At 60.4% G+C, this 22,024-nt stretch overlaps 3 protein-coding genes across 10 annotated transcripts; 1 reads left to right on the forward strand and 2 right to left on the reverse strand.

The window, feature by feature from the left end:
• Positions 1-1,031: 1,031 nt before the first annotated feature.
• On the forward strand, positions 1,032-11,520 carry PKMYT1 (protein kinase, membrane associated tyrosine/threonine 1). 7 transcript variants are annotated; one of them, XM_084882348.1, is made up of 8 exons: positions 1,032-1,113; positions 1,542-1,676; positions 6,838-7,330; positions 8,211-8,704; positions 9,355-9,461; positions 9,600-10,011; positions 11,092-11,172; positions 11,257-11,520. In XM_084882348.1, exons 3-8 carry the CDS (start codon positions 6,983-6,985, stop codon positions 11,366-11,368), a joined length of 1,554 nt encoding a protein of 517 aa, XP_084738474.1. In that variant the 5' UTR covers positions 1,032-1,113; positions 1,542-1,676; positions 6,838-6,982; the 3' UTR covers positions 11,369-11,520. The 7 variants fall into 7 exon arrangements, with proteins under 7 accessions (XP_084738474.1, XP_084738475.1, XP_084738473.1 ...); XM_084882349.1 differs by lacking the exon at positions 1,032-1,113 and adding an exon at positions 1,310-1,327; XM_084882353.1 differs by lacking the exon at positions 1,032-1,113 and having other exon boundaries at positions 1,483-1,676; positions 9,600-9,772; positions 9,854-10,011.
• On the reverse strand, positions 10,764-14,964 carry PAQR4 (progestin and adipoQ receptor family member 4). 2 transcript variants are annotated; one of them, XM_084882481.1, is made up of 3 exons: positions 14,500-14,964; positions 12,905-13,126; positions 10,764-12,765 (listed from the first exon to the last, which is right to left on the reverse strand). In XM_084882481.1, the coding sequence occupies exons 1-3, from the start codon at positions 14,663-14,665 to the stop codon at positions 12,332-12,334; spliced, it is 822 nt and encodes a 273-aa protein (XP_084738607.1). In that variant the 5' UTR covers positions 14,666-14,964; the 3' UTR covers positions 10,764-12,331. The 2 variants fall into 2 exon arrangements, with proteins under 2 accessions (XP_084738607.1, XP_084738608.1); XM_084882482.1 differs by having other exon boundaries at positions 12,905-13,200; positions 14,500-14,614.
• A 1,363-nt stretch (positions 14,965-16,327) lies between these two features.
• KREMEN2 (kringle containing transmembrane protein 2) lies at positions 16,328-20,261 on the reverse strand. Its single transcript, XM_084882356.1, has 9 exons — positions 20,029-20,261; positions 19,589-19,763; positions 18,534-18,625; positions 18,309-18,433; positions 17,976-18,129; positions 17,244-17,576; positions 17,023-17,148; positions 16,845-16,938; positions 16,328-16,548 (listed from the first exon to the last, which is right to left on the reverse strand). Exons 1-9 carry the CDS (start codon positions 20,159-20,161, stop codon positions 16,338-16,340), a joined length of 1,443 nt encoding a protein of 480 aa, XP_084738482.1. The 5' UTR covers positions 20,162-20,261; the 3' UTR covers positions 16,328-16,337.
• Positions 20,262-22,024: the final 1,763 nt, after the last annotated feature.

The raw sequence follows: 22,024 nt of genomic DNA on the forward strand, positions 1-22,024 counted from the left end.
GCCTGCAACCCAGGAATGTGCCCTGACGGGGAGGGAATCAAACCGTGTCCTCCTGGTTCATAGGTCGATGCTCAACCACTGAGTCATGCTGGCTGGTTGGAAGAATGTTTTTAAATAAAGAATTTTTTTAAGTCATTGCGAACTAGACTTTCAAGAATGGGCAGCTGGAAAGAGGCCTGAGTCCAGGACTCCTGGAGATGGGATTGGCAGCGGGGATGACAGCTGGAGAGAGGCATGCTGGCTCCCCAGGCCTCCTGGGGACAAGCCTGGGGTCTTTAACAGGAATCCAGGGTGAGTCATAGGGGCTGTGGCTGCCAGAGATGCTAATGCAAAGGAAGATAGCAAGGACTGGGGAGGAGGCTGAATCCCCCAGAGAAGTTCTGGGCCTACCCTGGGCTGCACTGGGGAAGGTTCCCTGAAGGGCAAGCCCTGCGATGGGTTGGGAGCCCTGAAGTCCATGTCACCTTTCAGATTCTTGGGAGATGGATAGTCAACAAATAAACCAATGAACAGAGAGGATAGAATTTTAGAGTTAAGTGCAATTCGAAAGTGAGGTGGGAAGGGATATGTGATGAGATGCAGAGCATTCTAGGGGGTGGCCTGGAAGAGGGACCCCCTCTACTCTGTTGAATGGATAAAAGGTCCCCTCAGGGAAGGAGCCCCGGCCGGCCGGCCGGCCGCACTAATGTTAGGAGTCAGCACTTGCTTCGAGCCAGCCTCCTACTAAGTACTTTAAGGGGATCATCTCACTGGAAACGCCAGCTCCGCGAGGAAGGTTTGGTCAGCTCCATTTTTAGAGGAGAGGAGGCTCAGGAAGGCCCAGGTGCATTCCCAAGGTCGCTCAGCCCGGAAGGAGCTGAGGGAGCAGTGAGCTGAGCTCAAGTTTCAAATCCAATGAATGGGAAGGGCTGCAGCCCCGGAGGCTCCAGCCTAGGTGTCTGCGGGGAGGGCTAGCATCTTCTGGTTCCCCAAGCCAAAGCCCCGCATTCCTCGAGTCTGAACAGAGGAATGCGTGTCTGGCACCGCCCCGTCGGGATCCGGGGGGGCGTGGGGATTTCCTGCCCTGCCCAGAGATGACCGCCTCCTGGGCCCGCACGTCTGGGGCAAAACGCGGTGACCGCTCCCTTTATCGTCGCGAAAATTAAGTCAGCCTAGCGAGGGTCACGGGAGACGGGGCCGGGGTCTGGAGGTCGGCTGGCGTCCGGGTAGCCAGGCGGGCGGAACCCAAGTCGGCTTCAGACCCGCCGTACCGCCGCAGCCACCAGGAAGCGGCGCGCTGCCACCTCCTCCGCCCCAGGCCGGCGCCGATTGGCATTGCGCCTGCGCAGTGAGGACAGGGACGGGCGGGGGTGGGGCGTTCGGGGGCGGGGCGGCGGCGCTTCCGGGGACGTGAGCGGCGGGCCCGGAAGGCTGGCAGCCTGTGATTGGCTCCGCGGGGATGGGGCGGGGGAAGAGGCGTTCCTGGGCGGGGACTCGAGGCCGGTTTGGAATTTTTGGCGCGAGTTGGCTCCGCGGGCGTTCACGGGCCGTTCCCCCACCAGAGGGTCCTCCGGTCCCGGCGCGGAGAGCTGTTGACGGCAGCCCCGGCCCCCCAGGCCGCCCCGAGGGTTCCCCGCGGCCCCTGCGGACCCGGAATCTGGGACCTCGCGGAGCTGCGCCCCGCCCACCCGCTCCAGGTGAGCCCCGGCCAGGCCGGCGCGCTCTCCGGCCGGACCTCCCTCCCCTCTGCTTCCCTTTGCTGCGGCGCCCCCTGCCCTCTGAGGGCTCCCCCGGGTCAGCCTCTTCCTCCTCCTCCTCCTCCCCCGTCGCCCTCCGACCAGCTCCCCTCCTCGTCGGGCTGCGTCCCGCCCCTTCCCTCTGCTCACCCTTCCCGGCCGCCCCGCCCCTCCGCTCCGGGGGCCCCCGCTGCTCCGGTTTCCTTCCTCAGCCCCCTGGCCCCTTTCATCTGGGCACCACATGAAAGGGGTGCCTGCCCACCCCGTACTTGTCCTTCCCCAGGAAAAGCCCCGCCTACGTTGCAGCGACAGCCCCTCCTGCGTGACAGCCGGTCCCCCCCGCTCTGTGCGCCTGGGCGCCCGGCGCGCACGGGGGCGGGTGGCTGCGGCCCCGCCTGGGGGCAGCTCGCAGGCCAGCGCGGAAGACCGGTCAGCAGATGTGTCCGCCCAGTGAGAGGGGCGGCCTCTGGCTGATCCCGGAAACCAGGCTGGGCCGCCCTGGGTTCGCCTGGCTCCTCTACGGACCCTGCCCCACCCCAAAAGCTGTTGGGCCAGGCCAGAGGCGCTAGGAGGTAGCGGGCATTGGAATGGTCTGAGAACTGGTTTGAGATGAGGCTGTCCATGGCTCTGAATGTGACAGGACTGGGTCTGGAGGCCCCGGGGGATCCTGGCATCCCAGTTCCTCACTTTGAGGAACCCTGGAGTGGGATTCCTGAGCTGAAAGAGGCAGAGGAAGGGTGAGTCTTCTAGGGAGACGCCATGGGGGACCCTCCCTCAGGCCTCACTCGCCCAGGGACTGGAGGGCACACTTCTTGTTTCAATTACTAACTGTCCCCTCTCCCCCCTTGTTAGGTATGGCATCCTTTTTAAAAAATACATTTTAAATAGATTTTTAAATTTTATTATTATTATTATTTTTTTTTAGAGAGAGGAAGGGAAGAGGGGGAGAGAGAGAGAAGAAAAAACACATCGATGTGAGATGAGAGCTAAACATCCATTGGCTACCTCCTGCATGCCTCCTACAGGAGATCAACCCTGCCACCGGTATGTACCCTGACCTGAATCAAACCAGCAGCCTTTCAGTGCAGGGAGGGATGCCCAACCAACTGAGCCACACTGGCCATGGCTGGTATGTCACCTTTTGATACACTGTGACTTCCTCTCAAAATTAAATCCCCCTCCTTTTGTGTTCTTGTTTTTGTTTCAATTACAACATTATAGCAACTCAAAAAGCCTTCTCTGCCCCAACACACAATGCTCCTTGTGGGGCCTCTGTAGCGTTGTGTGTCTTTTAACAGCATTTATTGAGGAATCTGCATGCCAGACATGAGGCTGAGCCTTTTCTGAGATTATTATTACAGGTCCACAAATCCTGAGGCCAGGAGTGTTTTGGAATTCAAAATGTGTCAGATTTTAGCCGAAACCGGTTTGGCTCAATGGATAGAGCGTCGGCTTGGGGACTGAAGGGTCCCGGGTTCGATTCCGGTCAAGGGCATGTACCTTGGTTGCGGGCATATCCCCAGTAGGGGGTGTGCAAGAGGCAGCTGATCGATGACTCTCTCTCTCTCATCAATGTTTCTAGCTCTCTATCTCTCTCCCTTCCTCTCTGTACAAAATCAATAAAATATATTTAAAAAAAACAAAAAACAAAAAAACAAAATGTGTCAGATTTTAGAAAGCTAATAGTGTGCATATAACATTTATATGTAACACCACCCATGGATCTGGGACATCATTCAATAATCAAACATATTAATATTTTTGTCAAGAAATATATGAATATTCACACTTAGGGAGGAAAGGTAGGTCAGACCATATTTTTCTGCCAAATGAGGTATTTATTTATTTATTGCCAAATGAGTTTTACCTAGTTGTCCCATTTGTTGAGAAAACTATTCTTTCCCACTGAATTGTTTTGGCACTCTGTCAAAATCAATTGGCTATAAATGTGAGGGTTTACTTATGAATTTTCAATTCTATTCCATTGATCTATATGTCTATCCTTATGTAAATACAATATTGTTTTGATTATTGTAACTTTGAGGTAAGTTTTGGAATTGGGAAATAGAATCCTCCCAACTTCATTTTGAATGTTTTGACTATTCTGGGTCTAGTGAATTTGCATATAAATTTTAGGATCAGCTTGTCAATTTCTACAAAGAATCCAGCTAGGATTCTAATAGGGATTGTGCTGAATCTGTAGATCAGTTTGGAGAGTTATTGCCATTGTATTCATGGTAAATCTTTGGATCTATGAACATGTAATATCTTTCCATTTACAGGTGGGGCAAAAATAAGATTACAGTTTGTATGGAAAATAATACAATAATTCATAAATAATAATATAAGAATAAAATATTTTAGGACAAATATGTGACACCTTAATCAATAAAGAAATTTTTAAAAAATAAAAAATAAAAGAATAAACTATTTTGCATACTCACAACTGTAGACTTACTTTTGCCCCACCCTCTACTTAGGTTGTCTTTAATTGCCTAAAGAAGCTGAGGGAAGAAAGGAAAGGAAGTTTATGTGCATCATGTTTGCTTTATTGACATTCTTATTTCCAGTGTCTGGTTCTCTCCATTTGTTCAAGTTGCCACGTGGTGTCATTTCTGTTCTCTCCCGCCTCCTTTGTGCTGTTATTTGAAGTATATCACATTTCTTTATGTTACATGCCTAACAATACAATTACACACATACTGTTTCATACAATTGCTTTTTAAAAATATATATACTTTTATTGATTTCAGAGAGGAAGGGAGAGGGAGAGAGAGATGGGAACATCAGTGATGGGAGGGAATAATTGATTGGCACCACCTGCAGACCCCACACTGGGGATTGAGCCCACAACCCGAGCGTATGCCCTTGACCAGAATTGAACCCAGGACCCTTCAATCCACAGGCTGATGCTCTATCCCCTGAGCCAAACTGAACTATTAGCTTAGTTCTTTGAGCCTATTTATAGACTACTTTGAAGTCTTTCTTTGTTAAATCTGACACCTAGTCCTTCTTACAGGTAGTTTCTGTGGCCTGTTATTTTTATTTAAATTTTAAAGATATTTTTACTTTTATTTTTTAAAACATTTTATTTATTGATTTTAGAGAGAAAGGGGAGAAAAACATCAATTTGTTGTTCACTTATTGCGTTCATTGGTTTGTATGTTCCCTGCTTGGGGATGTGCCCTGGCTGGGAATGGAACTTGCAGCCTTGGTGTATCAGGATGAAGCTGTAAACCAACCAGCCTTTTATTTTGTTTTATCTTTCCTGTGTGGGGGTCACACTTTCCTATGTTTTGCACATCTTGTAATTTTTTGTTGAAAACTGGAGTGGAGTGTTTTTATTTTTAAAGATTGGTAAACTTTTAATAAATGTGTTTTTATTGATTTAGAAGGAAGAGGGAGATAGAACTATCAAGGATGAGAGAGAATCATTGGTTGGCTGCCTCCTGCACTTCCCCTGCTGGGGACTGAGCCTGCAACCTGGACATGTGCCCTGACGGGGAATCCAACTGAGACATCCTGGGTTACGGGTTGATGCTCAACCACTGAACCACACCGGCCAGCAAAACTGGACATTTTACTTTTTATATGTTTTTATTGATTTCAGAGAATAACAGATAGTGAGAGAGATATAGAAGCAGCAGTGATGAGAGAGAATTGTTGATTGCCATTGGGGATCTAGCCTGCAACCATGATCTCCTGGTTCATAGGTCACTGAGCCAAGCCCACCAAGCAAACACCGGACTTTTTTTTTTTTTATATACATTTAGCAACTGTGTGTACTGCTCCTCAACCTCCCGGGGCTTGTGATTTTTTTTTTTTTTTTTCTTATCTGTTTAGTGACTGACTGGACCGTTGTGGTGACCTGTCTTTCTGCAGTATGAGGTCTCTGACATGGCTCCTCAGAGGACCTACCCTGGAACATCTGCACAGCCAACCTGCGGCCCCGAGGGCTTAGGGGGGCTATCTTTGACTGCTTTCCCTAATTGCATCCGCCTGCTGGGCTCCCCCAATTGCTAGCTGTCTTCTCTGTTGTTTTTGTCCTGGAGCATCAGTGGCTCCGTTGACTGGTCCAATTAAATTTAGCTCCTTTAACAGGATAGCTTTTGAGTTCAGTGTTCGAGGTTTGATCGGACCCCAGGAAGCTTCTTTTGATCTATCTCTGTACCTGGTTCTCTCTGGTAAATTACCTTGTTGTAATAATGGAGGCACCAGCCTCGGCCTATTTGTGTACCACCCAAACCTTGATTGATTTTTAAATTAAATATTTGTTGTTGAAAGTATTACATGTTCTCCCCCGCCCAGTCCCCCACTGACCTCTCCTAGCCTGCCCCTGCCCCCAGCCCCAGGCCTTCACCACCCTATTATCTGAGTCCATGGGTTATGCATGGATGCATACAAGTTCTTTGGTTGATCTCTTCCCACCCATCCACCCTCCCCCACCTCTCCTCTGATTCCCCAGTCTGTTTTATGTTTTTACGTCTCTAGATCTATTTTGTTTATTAGATTCCACATACGAGTAAGATCATGTAATACTTGTCTTTCTCTGACTGGCTTATTTTGCTTAGTATAATACTCTCCAGGTTCCTCCATGCTGTCTCAAAGGGTGAGAGATCCTTCTTTTTTTTTTACAGCTGCATAGTATTCCGTGGTATAAATGTACCACAGCTTTTATCACTCACCTGCTGATGGGCACTTGGGCTGTTTCCAGATCTTAGTCATTTTAAATTGTGCTGCTATGAACATAGGGGTGGAACTCCATGGAACATGGAAAGTGGAACTCCATGACATGAGTGTTAGGATCACAACTATGAAAAAGAGAGCAAGAGACTTTTGGAATCAGACCTTTTAATACTTTGAAATCAGAGATAAGGGAGTGTGGGCCTGTGTGAATATTTCCCCCGTACAGTCTTGGAAGAGATTGCGTATCTTACGGTCAAATAGCATTGTGACAAGACAGGGATCTGGCTCCAGAACCTGCCTTGACTTGCCCTCTGCTGGATTGTGGGGGCCTCTGGGACATGGTCCCATGCATTTTAGTTTGTGTTTCTAGGACCTCCGGGTACAGACGACTGACCGTGTGCAGGTGTGTATATTGTCCTCTGCCTTGTCCCACCAGGTGCTCGTGTCTCCACAGCCTCCGTGTTAAAGGAGAGCATGTGTGAGGAGTAGACGCGGCTCCCTTCCACAGCCTCTCTGGGGCCACAGGACAAGGAACTGTTTGCTGTTCTGTACTCTGCCTCTCAGTGCCTCCTGTGCCGGCCATGCCTGTGCCCACGGAGGGCACCCCACCAGCCCTGAGTGGCACCCCCACCCCAGTCCCAGCCTACTTCCGCCACGCAGAGCCTGGCTTTTCCCTCAAGAGGCCCAGGGGGCTCAGCCAGAGCCTCCCGCCCCGGCCCCCTGCCAAGGGCAGCATCCCCATCAGTCGCCTCTTCCCTCGGACCCCAGGCTGGCACCAGCCCCAACCCCGGAAAGTGTCATTCAAAGGCAAAGACTCCGGGACCCTGCAGAGCCCCAGTTACGACCCAAGCCAGCCGGAGTCCTTCTTCCAACAGAATTTCCAGAGGCTTGGCCGCCTGGGCCGTGGCTCTTATGGAGAGGTCTTCAAGGTGAGTGGAGTGACATGCCATGGGCCTGTCTGGGGGGGCCCCCTTGCCTCCCTCCCTCTGCCTGGATGGGATAGAATCCTGGGCAGCCTGCTCCCCTTCTCTCCTGACAGCCCACTTCTCCTGAGCTGACAGACACCCCTCCTCAGGGTTTGACTTGGCTGCTTTCTCAGAAACCCCCACAAGGCCCCTCCGAGGGCCCCCTCGGTGCACACTCCCCCTTTGTCCAGAGCCTGGCAGTGGCTCTTGGCTTCCACCTCCTCCCACCCCGGAGCCAGCTGCTCTTGGCAAGCTCTGCCTGGTCCCCGGAGCCAGCCCCCAGAGCGCAGTGCTTACCCTGCCCCTGCCCCCCACCTCCCCCAGGCCGCGGATACTTAGACATACCCTGTGCACCACCTTTTTTTTTTCCTTAAAATATATTTTCCAATAATTTATATTTCCTTCAAAATGGTAGTATCCTTACACAAGTACTACAAACAACGTGGGCCCCTAGATTAGGTCTTCTTCCACAAGACACCACTGGGTTTCTCCGGTGGCGTCCTTCCTTCCAGAACTCTCTGTACATCTCTAGCATTGGCCACATAGAAACAAACCCATTGATATTCTACACAGGGGGCCACGCTGCCTGTGTTCTGAAGCCAGCTTTTTTATTTCACAGTCTGAGAGATTAGTGCCTACAGGTCAGCCCTGTCTCTTCCGTGCTTGGGTCTCCAGGGAGCCAGTGCCCAGGGGAGAGGTCTGTCTGGTCTCGCTCTTGCGTGTGCAGGGTCTCGAAGGTGGATGCCACGCTGCGCCTTCCACGCGTGTGAAATCTTAACAGAACCTGCCGTTCTGCGGGATGGCTGTGCCGCTCCCGCCCGCCTCAGTGCTCTCTCCCTCCCAGGTGCGCTCCAAGGACGACGGCCAGCTCTATGCCGTGAAGCGCTCCATGTCCCCCTTCCGGGGCCCCCAGGACCGGGCCCGGAAGCTGGCGGAGGTCCGTGGCCACGAGAAGGTGGGGCAGCACCCGTGCTGCGTGCGGCTGGAGCGAGCCTGGGAGGAGGGCGGCGTCCTGTACCTGCAGACAGAGCTGTGTGGGCCCAGCCTGCAGCAGCACTGCGAGGCCTGGGGCGCCGGCCTGCCTGAGGCCCAGGTCTGGGGCTACCTGCGGGACACCCTCCTCGCTCTGGCCCACCTGCACGGCCAGGGCATGGTCCACCTGGACATCAAGCCTGCCAACATCTTCCTGGGGCCCCGGGGCCGCTGCAAAGTGGGTGACTTTGGGCTGCTGGTGGAGCTGGATGGATCTGGAGCTGGTGAGGCCCAGGAGGGAGACCCCCGCTACATGGCCCCCGAGCTGCTGCAGGGCGCCTATGGGACAGCAGCCGATGTGTTCAGGTAAGGGCTGGGCCACGGAGCCCCTTCATGGCTGGGGTGCAGTCGGCAGAGGGAGGGAAATGCCATCCCAGCCCAGAGTCAGGCTGGGAGACAGTGCCTGAGAGGGTGAAGCCACCACCCTCTGGTGGGGAGTAGTCTACAGTCAGGCTGGCTAAGCAGCAAATCATCTGGAGTTACTTTATTATATTCACTTGTCTCTTTACCACATCTCCCCAGAGGGACTGTTATTGCTCCATTTATAGGGGAACGGGCACAGTGGGGTTAAGAGACCTGCCCAGAGTCCACAGTCAGCAGGTGGTAAAGCTGGGACTGGACCAGACACTGGATTCTGTGGTCCGTGTCAGTAACCATTGCTCTGCCTCTAACAGTCTATCCAGCCCTGTCTGCAGGATCCTGTAGTAACACTAGTAACCATAGTGTCCATCTGGCGGGGGTGGCAATGGTGTGTGGGCTGACTGAACACTGGTCCATGCTTCGTGAATGTGTTCCCCTCATTGGCTCTGCCGGGCCTTCTCAGAGGCCCCCCCCCCACTCCTTCCCCTCCTGCCGGCTCTTCTCCACCCTCTTCTGAGGGGATCCTGGGGCTCTGGGATCTGTGGCCCAAGGCTAACCGTGTCTGTCTTCTGTCCCACCTCCCTCCCCACCCCCAGTCTGGGTCTCACCATCCTGGAAGTGGCATGCAACATGGAGCTGCCCCATGGCGGAGAGGGCTGGCAGCAGCTGCGCCAGGGCTATCTGCCCCCTGAATTCACTGCCAGTGAGTGGGGGCGAGGGGAAGGGACAAGGATGGGAGGGGACATGGTGCTACAGACTCGTGTGAGGGAACGGTTGGCTGTGAGGAGACTGCTGGGCTCAGAGCCCTGTCGCCTTTGACACAATCCTACCCTGTGGACAGGCCTGTCTTCTGAGCTGCGGTCTGTGCTCACCATGATGCTGGAGCCTGATCCCGAGCGGCGGGCCACAGCCGAGGCCCTGCTGGCCCTGCCTATGCTCAGGCAGCCACAGCCCTGGAGTGTCCTGAGGTACATGGCTGCTGAAGCCCTGAGTCGAGGGTGGGCCCTTTGGCAGGTAAGCCTGGTAAAGGTAACGGCCTCCCCTCTTCCTGGCCCTGGATTCTGCCCAGCCTCCCTTGGCCCCCTGTCCCCACAGGCCCTGCTTGCCCTGCTGTGCTGGCTCTGGCATGGGCTGGCTCACCCTGCCAGCTGGCTACGGCCCCTGAGGCCTCCAGCCACCCCGCCTGGCTCGCCGCCCTGCAGCTTCCTCCTGGACAGCAGCCACTCCAGCAACTGGGATGACGACAGCATCGGGTGGGTGAGAGCCCGGACTGGGGGTGGGGGTGGGGAGGTGGGCTGCCAGCTTGGCCAAACCCCATACAGAGGCCAGGCTCCTTAGGGAGTAGCGGTGCACGGGGACCCCTCCCACAGACCTGGCCCCCACCATGCCCTGGGAAGGGCCCCAAGGCTGGTGGGGTACAGCCTGGCCTGGTTTGAATGCAGTTGTTTCTTCTGAGCTCAGAACGTGGGGTGGCTGCTGTGCAGAGCGCGGCAGCATGGCAACTTCACACCTTGGCACTGCCACTCTAGGCAGAGGCAGGTGGTGCAGCGCCAGCCGCAGTCCAGGCCGCCGCTGCCCAGGGACAGGCGTGTCCTTCTCGGGACAGTTCCCAGAGCCCGGCGAGCCCGGCCGGGAGGAATTCCTCAGTCCCAGATGCCTGCTGGCCACGGAGAGGCTATAATTAAGAAACTGTGGCAAAGGGAAACCACATGCCCCGGCAGACCGTTCTCGGAGAAATCACACCATTACCCCCTACGAGAAGGTCATCACACTGCGGTCCTCTGGCTGCTCGGTTAGCTGGAGCATGTCCTGTATGCCGACCGAAAGGTGGTTTCGATTTCTGGTCAAGGCAGATACATAGGTTGCAGGTTCCATCCCTTGTCAGGGAGCCTGTGGGAGGCAATTTGTTTCTCTCACATTGAAGACTGAAGTTTCTCTCTCCCTTTCTCTCAAAAACAAACAAACAAACAAACAAACAAAAAACACAATAAAAACACACATATCCTCAAGTGAGAATTAAAAAGAAAACGTTACCCTGTTGTCTTAGGGACACTTTATAGCGGAAGTGAAGTGCAAAAGAAGCTTCATTTACCACAGGTTCGTTTCAGAGCCAGCTCAGCTGAAGCCCCTGGTTCTGAAAGGGGCCTAGGTGCCTCTGAGTGAGGTCAGGTAGACTTTAAAAGTTGTGCGAATGATTCTTTCAAAGGGCACCACCCTTCATTGCCCGTCAGGTGGGAACCTGCACAGGGACAGGGTTGACTGCGCTGATCCCACAGCCTCCTCCCATGCACTCACCACCGCTTTGACACTGCTTGTCTCGCCCACCCCTGCAGACCCTCGTTCTCTCCAGAGGCCATTCTGGCCAGGGCTGCCAGGAGCACCTCCTCCACGCCCCAGAGCAGGCAGACACGGAGGTGGGTAGCCCAGGGTCAGAGGTAGGGAGGGGGGAGGGTCATTTCAAATCCTGAGTGTCATTTCTCTCTCTTCCTACCCCCTAGGGATGACCTGGACCTCAGTGACATTGACTCAGAGTCCCCTCATGGCTCCTTCCCCTCCTTTGAGCCTCGGAACCTCCTCAGCCTGTTTGAGGACTCGCTGGGCCCAACCTGAGCCCACTGCCGCCTCGGTGCTTTTAACCTTTTAGCTTCTTCCCCCATCCTGGAGGCTGAGGTCCCCTGGCACTCCAGGGGTCCCTTCTGCCTGGCCATGTCTAATAAAAGATACCTGAATCTTGGGAGCACCCAAGCTTGCTTGCATGGCAACACAGCACTTCCTGCCCATTTTATTGGCGTCGCCCAGGGTCTGAGGGCCCTGGGGTGGCTGAGGCTGAGGCTGGCTGGCTGGCTGCAGAGCTCTGGCCAGCACATTGCAGCTGGGAGCCCCGTGCTGTGTGGACCAGAGATTTCCTGAGCAGGCGTGTCCCCGGTGGGCTGGTTGAGCCTTCAGAACATGGCACTCAAGGTGGAGGGTGGGCCCTTAGCCCAGAGGTCCAGGGCCACCGGCTCTTTACGTCTGTGCATTGCCTGGGAAAAGCAGCAGCAGCAGTCCTCCTGCCCCTCGGTCCTGGGAGAAGTGGGTAGTCCTGCTGTCCAAACCCCTCCCTCCATTCTGGACAGAAGGAAGAGGGGGTGGGTGAGCCTGGCATTGCTGGATGGGCTGGCATGCAGGGCCAAAAGATGGAGGAGCCATGGACTGGTGGCCAGGCCAGCCACCTATGAGGTACCTTCTGTAAGGGTCTGAGAAGGGGCAGGATGGGGCTAAGGCCCTGGGCTGGCAGGACTCCAGCCATCAGAGCAAGACAGACCCCAGCGTCCCTCTGGCCCCACCCTCACAGGTCATGGAGGGTAAACTGGCCCTTAGAAGGACCGGTGTCCTAGCTGCACAGGAAGACACTGCCCTGGGAGAAGGCTGGAGCTCCGAGGTGGGCAGGAGAGGCTCGTCCATAGGGAAGAATGGGGCAGCTGGGAGGCATCCAAGGAGCCAGTCCCCTGCAGACCAGCAGGAGGGGAGCCTGGTGGTGGTGGTGGTGGCCCTAGGAGACCGGGCAGGCTGGCCTTGTGTGTGGGCCGTGGCTCAGTCTGGGGGACAGGCGTGGTTGGCGGCCCAGAGCAGGTCGGGCACGACGCCCGCGTGCAGCTGCAGGATGGAGCCCACACTGAGCAGGTGCATGATCTGGTGTGAGTTGCCCCAGTAGTCGAAGCGGCCTGGTCCCCAGCGCTCTGGCAGACGGGCCACGTTCACCAGCCCCCCGAGCAGGGCTAGGGCATCCATGCGCAGGTAACAGTGCAGGGAGCCTGGAGCTCCGGAGCCCAGTCCCACTCCCCGGGCCCCAAACACCAGGAGGCGGGCTCCAGCCTGCCAACCAAACGCTCGGAGACGGGCACTGGTGGAGGGGGCGGTGAGGGCCCTCCAGCCAGCCACACCTGACAGCAAGGTGTAGCCCACCAGGGCGGCGGGGCGCAGCCAGGGCCTGCAGGCCAGGGTGCAGTGGATGATGGGCAGGGCCCCTGCACAGAGGAGAGAGGCAGGAGAGGGCACGTCAGTTTGGGGACTGCCTGCCCTTCCACCTGAGTGTCCCCTGCTGCCCCCGCCCCCGTTGCCCCCCAGCTTCCATTCTTCTTGCCCCCGCCCCGTCCCTTGGCTCACCGAGGGTGTTGACGAGGCAGACCCCGCACATATCCAGGGCCAGGAGCCGAGAGTACACAGGGCTGCCCCCTTGGTGGCACATGAAGAGATGGTAGAGCACAGAGCCCGCAGGTGGTGCCAGGCAGGCCACACAGTGTGTGCCCCCCAGCCAGCCATCCTTGCCCAGCTGACCCCAGGGCATGGTCATTGGCAGCAGCACCAGGAAGCCCAGCAGGGCCAGCCCTGGGGGAGGGAAACAGTTATCCATCACACAGCTTCAGCAGCGAGGACAGGCAATGCCCTCAGGGTGTCCACAGCTAGAGACAACATGGAAGGAATGAGAGCAAGACAGGTCTTGTCAACAGTGACAGACAACTATTGCCAGAGCCGGGACAGGCAGGCCTGGGTGTTCGGGACTTTACTTACGCAGCAGGCGCACAATAGCTCTGGAAGAAGAGGTCATTATCCCCACTTCGCAGGTAAGAAAACTGAGTAAACTGTCCCAGGTGAGTGGGATAGAGCCCAGGCACTCACCCTCACCCCCACGCTGTTCTCACCCCTGCAGCCACAGTACATCACCTCCTCAGAAAGCAACGGCCCAAACCCCCAGCCCGGCCTCTGTGTCAGCAGAAGCCAGAAGGAGGCGTGATTCAAGCTGAGTTCTGAAAAGAACATGTGGGCAATGATACCAGATCCCAGGGCAAGTTGGCTTCTCCCAACCCCATGTCCTCTCCAGAGTGCCCAGACGAGAGAAGGCTTTGAGCCCTCTGTCTTTCGGAAGGGGCTAGGCAGGCAGGGAAAGGGGGCAGACAGTTTGTTCCATCTCCACAGGCACCTCTTCTGGGAGCTCAGTTCCTCCCAGCCCAGGCGTCCTGCCTTTCCCTGCGGGCACTCTAGCGTTGCCCTCACAGGGGGCAAAGGTGGGCACTGCAGGCTGGGGCCGCTGACTGCCCGCCATAGACAGGGCCTGGCCAGGCCACAGTCCCCCAGTGGGATAGGTACCAAGGCTGGGCCCGCCTGCTCTGGGGCCCTCGGCCAGGACAGGCCAAGGGCGTACAAGGCTGTGTCAGCACAGCTCCCCGGGCGCGGAGGAGGGGCCCCATGCCTGTGGGGCGGGGTGGGTGGGGGGAGGTGTTGCCACCAGGCGGAGCCCCAAGACTAGGCTGCTCTGCTGGGGTAGCAGGGCGGCTGCGCGGGGAGGGACCGGGGCCTGGCTTTTGCTCCTGGACTACTTGCCCAACTCAACACCCAGGTCCCAAGTCGACACCCAGCACCCGGGTCCGGACGGGTGCGGGCTGGAGTGGGGGAAGGGGCGGGAGATGCGCAGGGGCCGGGATTTCGGAGGGGCTGTGCACTGGGCTGCTTCTCCCCGGGGCTCAGAGGGATTAAGTGGACTCGATCCCCCACTCCGCTTCCCTTGCCTGCCCAGGGCCCCCGCCGGGGTAGCGGAAGCAGGGAGTGCCGTCCGGGACAATGGCAGCTTTGTCACCGCGGCTCCCGGCGGTGCCAGGGCCGGGGCAGCCCGGGATCTGGCCACTGGGGCGCTCCCCGGCCTTCCGGCCCCCGGCCCGGCGCAGGCAGATCTGCCGCGGGTGCGGGGTGCGGGCGCAGCTCACCGTGCGTGTAGATGTTGCCCAGCTCGTTGTGCAGGTAGAAGAGGCTGCGCAGGCAGCCCGAGCCGCTGCTGGCCGGCCGGTAGCCGGTCAACACGAACTTGTTGAACTGCAGGTGCGGCGGCGAGCTGGCCCAGTCCAGCAGGCGCGGCCCGGCCAGGAACGCCATGGCCTGACCGAGCGCGGGCGGCCCGCGCCCCTCCGGACCCCGGGCCTCTTCAGCGGGGCTGCGGCGGCGCGGGGCTCATCCCTGCGTCTGCCCGCGGCCCGGTCCGCGCACGCGCCGCCCGGGGGTCCCCGCTCGCGCCCCTCCTGCGCTGCGCAAGCGCGGGCCCCGCGCCCCCGCGTCAGGGCGGAGGCTGGGAGCGCGCCGGCCTCCGGAGCGCAGTGCGGCCGCTCCGCTCCGCCCGGGCTGGCGCCGGCAGGGACTGAGCACCCGCAGCAGCAGCAGCAGCAACGACCGGGAGTCCTCTGAAGCCCCGAGGAAGGGTGCGGCCGGACGCGGGAGGGGACGCGAGGCTCCGCCCCAGCTAGCCACCCCCGCCATCCCACCAGCGTTTCGCGCGCTGAGCTTCCAGATCTAGACGCTGCGAGAGCCAATAGGTGCGGCTGGTGGGGCAGGCCCCGCCCCGAGGCTTCCCGGGACAGCACCCTCTTTAGCATAACGTATGCGGCGCCCCCCTCATTTGCACGGAGTGGCTGTTGACTTGGGACCCAGCGTCCCGGGAACCGGCGGCTTTGCCAGAGTGACCGCAGCGCCTGGCGTCGCCCCGCGGCGCGCGCCCCGGCTTTCCAAACTGCTCCCAGGTCAACGCACCCTTGGGCGCCCACCCTCCCCAGCACCGCCCCACACCCAACGCCACCCCCTGGCAGCCTGGGCTCTGTCCAGGGTGCTGCCAGCCCGGGCCGTTCGGACAGGTCAGGCCTGGAGCCGGCACTCCCCGCTCCAGCGATGATCTATCCACAGGCCCGGCTCCCTTGGGGCACAGCAAGGCGCGCCGGGATGTCCAGGCCCCTGCAGGTGTTCCTCACTTTCCTGGCGCTGTCGGGAGAGGCCCTACCCTTTGGACTGCCTTCTTGGAGCTCCACAAAACTCACTCTCTATTACCGCCCACAATGTACACTTTCCGCCCCTCCCAGGACAGGCAGGAAATGGAGGGGAAGACAGAGGGCAAGCAGCCAGGAAAGAAAGGTCACTCCCTGCCTGGGTTCATGCTAAAGTGGGGCCCAGGAAGGCATTGCTTCTTCCGCTTAATCTGGCTCACAGCCTCACAGCCTGCCTCTCCCTCCCCCCCTCCAGGACCCGCCTGCCCATCCTTCCGCCCGGCCATTCCTCAGCCCTCTGCATTTCAGCTGGCGCCCAGACACTGCGTGGACCGCCCTTCATTTGCATGGACACACCCAGCCCTTTGCTTCAGTGTCATCACCATAATTTCCCACCACTTAAGAATTTGCAGAGCCCTATACCAAAATAGGTTCTTTATTCAAAGTCTGTGTCTGGTCTTTTGACCACTTTTGTTGAACTCTCACATTTCACTTAGGGCAGCAGTTCAGGACTATCTCCAGCGGGGCTCAAAGACCCTGAAATCAGAGCTCCTTATCAAGGTCTCTGAGGAGGGAGCCGATTGCTCCTGCCAATGGGTCTGGACCATCTGGACACCTAGAGTTAGGCCAAGTTCCCAATAATAGTACCAGAGGCTTCTTGTCCGACGTCTGACCTCTGAGAGGTGAGCAGAGGCAGAGCTGCCCTTAAAAGGGGGAAGGCCAAGGTGGAGTGTGGCACAGAGTGCCGGGTGTCCATCACTCTGTTGGAGGATCCAATGGACCCTGGGGGTCCTGAGTCAGAGGGCAGAGATGAGTGAACGCAGGGAACTCTGGCTGGAGGCGCTCAGGGGGCGGTAAGTTGAGGCTAGCCCCTCAGCCTGGGAGTCCCCAGGGGGGCAGGGCAGCGCCACCCCTCCAGGACGGCGATACCACACAGCCCAACTTCTCCCAGAGCCCTGGGCAGGCCTCAAGGGCAGGGGTCCTTTTCCTGGAGCCAGCAGACAGCTCCTAGAAAGGAGCAGGCATCAGCCAAAGACCTCCAACATCCATCCTGCTTCGCCTGCGACCCCAGGCCCCATTTCCTGTGTAGACCCAAGGTCCCTCAAGAACCTAGGAGTTTCAGCTCAATTCCTCATCTGGGTCCCAGCTTCCCACCAGACCGCCGCCCCCACCAACACACACACACACACACACACACACACACACTCCATGCCCCCACCACGCGCCTGGGCACCGAGGCATCCAGTACCAGATGCCCCACTGCCCAGCTGGGTCACCCGCAGGCCCTGCCCCAGCGTGCGCACCGTCGGCGCAGCAGGCGCATTAGCGACAGCAGCAGCAACAGCAGCAGCGACAGCAGCAGCACGGAGACGGCCATCACCGTTGAGAAGACCCGGGCTGTGGGCACACAGGGGCGGTGAGGACAGGGCTCCGGAGAGCGCTGCTTCCCCAGCTCCCACCCTCTTCAAGCTCCAGCCTCACCGCCCACGGTGGCCTCCGGAGCCCCAGGCCGGGGGCTGCAGCTGGCATTGGTCCCGTAGGGGAGCCCTGCAGGGGTCTGGGCCGCGCCCCTGGGGAGCGCGGGGTTCTCCGCGGCCTCCGGCAGGCCTGTGGAGAGGGGTGTGAGGGGTGTGAGGCGGCGGGCCGGGGGGCGGGCCCGGGCGGGGGGCGGGGCCCGGGCGGACCCGGGGGCGGGGCCTCACCGCGGTAGCTGAGCGCGAAGCCCTGCGCGTGGCCGCGCGCGTCGCTGCGGAAGCTGAGCAGCAGCGCGGCGGCGCGCAGGCGCAGCGGCCCGGCGGGCGGCGGGCGGGCGCCGTCGAAGGCGCGGAGCAGGCTGCCCGAGGCGGCGTCGCGCAGCTCCAGGCGGTCGCGCGGGTCGGCCAGCTCGAAGAGGCGGAAGGTGAGCTCCAGGGCCGCGCCCGGCGGGCCCAGCGCCCAGCTGCAGTTCTGGTCCGGCCCGTACTCGTCCGGGAAGCCCGGGGAGTAGATGACGCCCTGGGGCGCCGTCCAGTTCCCCTGGCAGGAGCCCACCGACACTGCGGGCGGGGCGGCGGTCAGAACCCGAGACCCCGGGCCGCTTCCCGGGGCGGAGCTCTGCGCCAAAGCCCCGCCTCCTCCCGGCCAGGCCCCGCCCCCAGCCTTTTCGCCTTCCCTTCCCACATTCCCCACATTTCTTTTTAAAAAATACATTTTATTTAAATTTTATTGATTTTTTACAGAGAGGAAGGTAGAAGGATAGAGAGTTAGAAACATCAATGAAAGAGAAACATCGACCAGCTGCCTCCTGCACCCCCCCCACTGGGGATGTGCCTGCAACCAAGGTACATGCCCTTGACCGGAATCGAACCTGGGACCTTTCAGTCCGCAGGTCGACGTTCTATCCACTGAGCAAACCGGTCAGGGCCCCACATTCCCACATTTCGCCCACTCCTCACCTTCGTAGACTCCCAGGCGCCCATCGCCGCCGCACAGCTGGCCGGGGTGGCCGAAGCAGATCTGGTCACAGTCGGTGGCCGGCGCGGGGCGACCCCGAGCCAAGTCGCCCTCGGAGCCACAGAAGCAGGCGTAGCCAGCTTCCACGCCCGCCAGCTGGGGGACAGAGCGGGTGACGCCGGGCAGGGCCTGGGGCGGGTGGGGTGGTGGGAGCCGGGGGTCGGGCTGGGGAGTGGGAAGAGGGCTGGAGGTCCAGACATGGGCACAGCATCAAGGTTTGGTGTCAGAGCTGGGAGTTGGTTTCAGCCCAGGTCAGGTCGGGCCGTGGACAGTACCTGGAAGCCCTTCATGCGGCAGAAGCGGAGGCACACCTGCACCGTGAGCTTCGTGGAGGTGCCGCTGGGGCCGCTGAGGGCGGGGGGCGCGCCCGAGTCCACGAAGCAGCCCAGGTACCCGGGCACTGCGGGGCGGGACGCGGTCTGTGTGGCGCCTTCGGACGTGCCCGGCCCTCGGGCCCCGGCGGCCCCCGCCCCCCGCCCCCGCCCCGCTGGGCCACTCACTGTGGCACGTGGGGATGTCGCAGTAGCGCCAGTAGATGCCCTCCTCCGTCTCCGCCACGTAGCACCACGGCTGCACGTCGCCGTCCGGGTTCCTGCGGCGGAGAGGGGGTCCAGGTCCTGCTCCCCAAAATCCCCCCCCTGCCCCGCCCCGCCCCGGGGTACAGCAACCCCATTCGCGTGCCATCCTCCGAGCGGACGGCTGGGAGCTATGAAAGGGTCCCGGGGGCAGATTTTAGGTTTTCAGCTGAGGACTGTGCCTTTGCTGTGTTCTTCCCCCCCCCCCCCCCCCCCCCGGGCCTCGGCCACTGGCTGGCCTGAGCACCCCGCTTTCAAGCAGAAGTGGTGACTCCTGTCCAAAGAGACGTGTCCTCCCACTCCGGACAGCAGCTGTGTCTCTGAACCCCAAGGCCCTCGGCCACCCTAGTGGGTGCCCCTCAGAGAGCCCGGCCCTCACTCCGGAGATTGCTTCCTGGCCCCACCCACTCGGCCCCTCAGCGCCCCTCAGTGCCCCTCAGTGCCCAGGCCGTTCAGAGGTCGGGCACCGGAGGCCGGACCCGCGTCAGGAAATGTTCTGAGCGCCCAGCGCAGGTAAGGCCCGTCCCCGAGCCCTTCCGCTGGGCCGGCCCCACAGAGCCTCCTCGCCACCCTCTCCCACCCCCCAGCACCTGCCCCCCAGCCCCTGCCTCAGGTCCACGCCCGAAATAGGGGGCTCAGCCCCGCCTCCAACGAGGCCCCGCCCCAAAGGTCCCTCCCCCAACAGACTCCGCCCCCGCCCCCAAAGACCCCTCCACTAACAGGCCACGCCCCTTCCCGCCCCAAAGTTCCGCCCCCAATAGACCACGTCCCCACTCCAAAGGCCCACCCCGGTAGACCACGCCCTGGCCCGCCCCAAAGCCCCACCTACTAACAGGCACCGCCCCAAAGGTCCCGCCCCCAACAGACCCCGCCCTACCCCAAAGACCCTCCCGATAGGCCACGCCCCGGGCCCGCCCCCTTCCCAATGCACTCCCGAAAGACCCCGCCCCCGACAGGCCCCGCCCCGGGCCGCCCCTCACCGGCAGAAGTTGTGCGGCCCCAGCCCCCAGCGGCCCTGGGGGTCGCGGGCGCTGCTGTAGCTGTGCTGCTGCGTCTGGTCCCAGAAGAGGCAGGGGCGGCCGGTGCCGCGCGGGCCCGTGCGGTTCTGGCGGCCGCGGTAGTCGGCGCCGTTCACCTGGAAGCACTCGGACAGGCCTGCGCGGCCACGGCAGGGCCTGGGAGGTCCGGAGCAGCGCCCGACAACCCGAGGGCCCCCCTCTCCCCGCCCGACTCCCCGAGGCCCCCCTCTCCCCACCCGGGGCCAACTCCTCCTGCCTGGCTCCGCGGCCAGCGCCCCTCGTGCCTGGCTCCGCTGCACCCGCCACCTGCTCTGACCCGCCCCAGGCCCCGCCCTGGGTGCCAGGCGGGGAGGCGGGGGCGGGAGCGCTGACCAAGGCCCGGTTCTCCGGCGGAGACTCACCTGGACTGTGCAGGCTCCCCGCGGAGGCCCCGCGTGGCCACGGCGTTGGGAGGAGGAGGAGGAGCAGGAGGAGGCTCTGCGGGGCTCCCGCCCCCATCGCCCCCGACCCGGGAGGGGTCGCCCAGGCCTGCATACGGCCTGCGCCACCCCGGGGTCGCGTCGGGGTCTCCCAGGCGACCTGGGGGGAGGCGTTGTCCTCTGACCTTGAATCCTCGTCCCACTTTGGGCAGCACTCTCGTCTGGGGGGAGATACCTCCCTGGGGTTTCTGCCCCCGGAGGCCTCTCTCTGCCCTGTCCCTCCTGGGGGATCTCTGGCCAGGGCTCCCCGTCTCTGCCTCTGGGAGCTCCACACCTTCTCCCTCTGCACCTCGCTCTGTTTCCCCAGCCCAGGTACCTAAAGCTCTGCTCCCGCCCCCCTGTGTCCCTCCCGGGTCCCTCCCTCCTGGGCCCCTCCCTCCTACCCCCATCCCCGAGGCCGGGAAGCCCCGCCCGAGACGGGAGCGAAGACAGCAGGTCCGGGCGCCTTCCCCACTTGCCTGGGACCCTCGGCGTCCAGGAGCGCGCCTCTCCCCCTCCTTCTCTCCCCCTTCCTCTCCCCCTCCCCTTCCCCCTCTCAGGGTGCGTGCAGGTTCCATTGGGGGTGTGTGTGTGGAGAGGACCCTAAGGAAGGAGCTACAGGACCCTCTCCCGAGCCGCTCTACCCGGGACACCCGCTCACAAGCACCCTTAACGGAAACGCGTGCCCTCCCTCCGCCCAGGCACCAGCCACTGGGCAGACACGCGGGTACCCTCTCCTCTCAGATCCTCACCCCTGCGCCCCGGCCTGGCGGAGGACGTGCGGCTCCTGCCCTGCGCCCTCCAGACAGCGGGATGGTGGACACTCAGCCCGGACAGGCAGGGGCAGCTGGCGTCTGGGGAAGAAGGCAGCTGCGCCCCGGTCCCAGCCTGTCCCTCTCTCCTCCCCCTTCTTCCCCTAAGACCCCCCGGCCCGGGCTCGCAGGAGCCATCGCGGCGCGATGGAATTCCCCAGCTGTACCCCCGGCCCCCGGCGAGGGAGGGGGAGCCAACAGGCCCGGGCAGGCGCGGGGGGGAAATTCCCCGCCCCCTCCCCGGGGCCCAGCTCCTCCGAGTCCTCTGATCTTCCAGCGCCGCCCGCCGGCTGCCCCCAGGGCTTGGGGGGCGGCCAGCGCAGGTGCGTTGGAGGGTGAGGGAGGGGACAGGGAGGAGATGGGTGGTGGCTGGAGGCTCAGAGCAGATCCGCCCCTCCCAGAACCCGAGCCCCTCAGGCTAGCCACCCAGCCCCTCACCCGGTCCACACCAGGCTATCCATCCTGGGAGGACCTGTCTCCACTAGGTGAGTAGCGCCACCACCTCCCCTCCCCCCCCCCCAAGATGGGGGGTGCAGGGAAGATTCTAGAAAGGCCAAGATGCAGCTGTGATGAGACAGGAGACCTCACAGTTAATGCCTCCCACTCATGCAGGCTCTTGGGTGGGTCGCACACAGGAGAGCACTCAAAGGAGGAGGGCTTGCCAGAGGCAAGGCTGGCACCGAGCTGCCTCCTGAGGAGCCCGGTCAGCAGCCAGGCTGGCCAGGGCTCCCTCCTAGTTTCAAGCACTTGACTAGGAGTTTGGTAACTGGTGACTCAGTAGCCGGCCACCCGTGGCCTGGATCTTCTCCTTCCTGCCTATGAGCACTGCCAGTCACTGCAAAGGCTCGGTGGCACCACGGAGAGCATCCCAGGCCAGGGCGATGGGGGTGCACTGAGAGCCTCCCCACCTGCTGTCACAGCCTGTTGAGGAAAGTGAGTGTGGGACGGGACAACCAGGTGCCCATGTGAAGAGTGGGGCCCAGTGGGGGGTTAGAGGAGGAACTGGTCCCTTCCCTGAAGGGAGGTTGGACCATTTGGTCCCCAGCACTTCCATCGCCCACTCCACTCCCCACTGCCTCAGTCTCCTGCAAAAAGTGGCGGGGGGGGGGGGGTGAGAGGAAGCAGGT

The sequence above is a fragment of the Pipistrellus hanaki genome (assembly GCF_964339955.1).
Source record: "Pipistrellus hanaki genome assembly, chromosome: 4".
Lineage (NCBI taxonomy): Eukaryota > Metazoa > Chordata > Mammalia > Chiroptera > Vespertilionidae > Pipistrellus > Pipistrellus hanaki.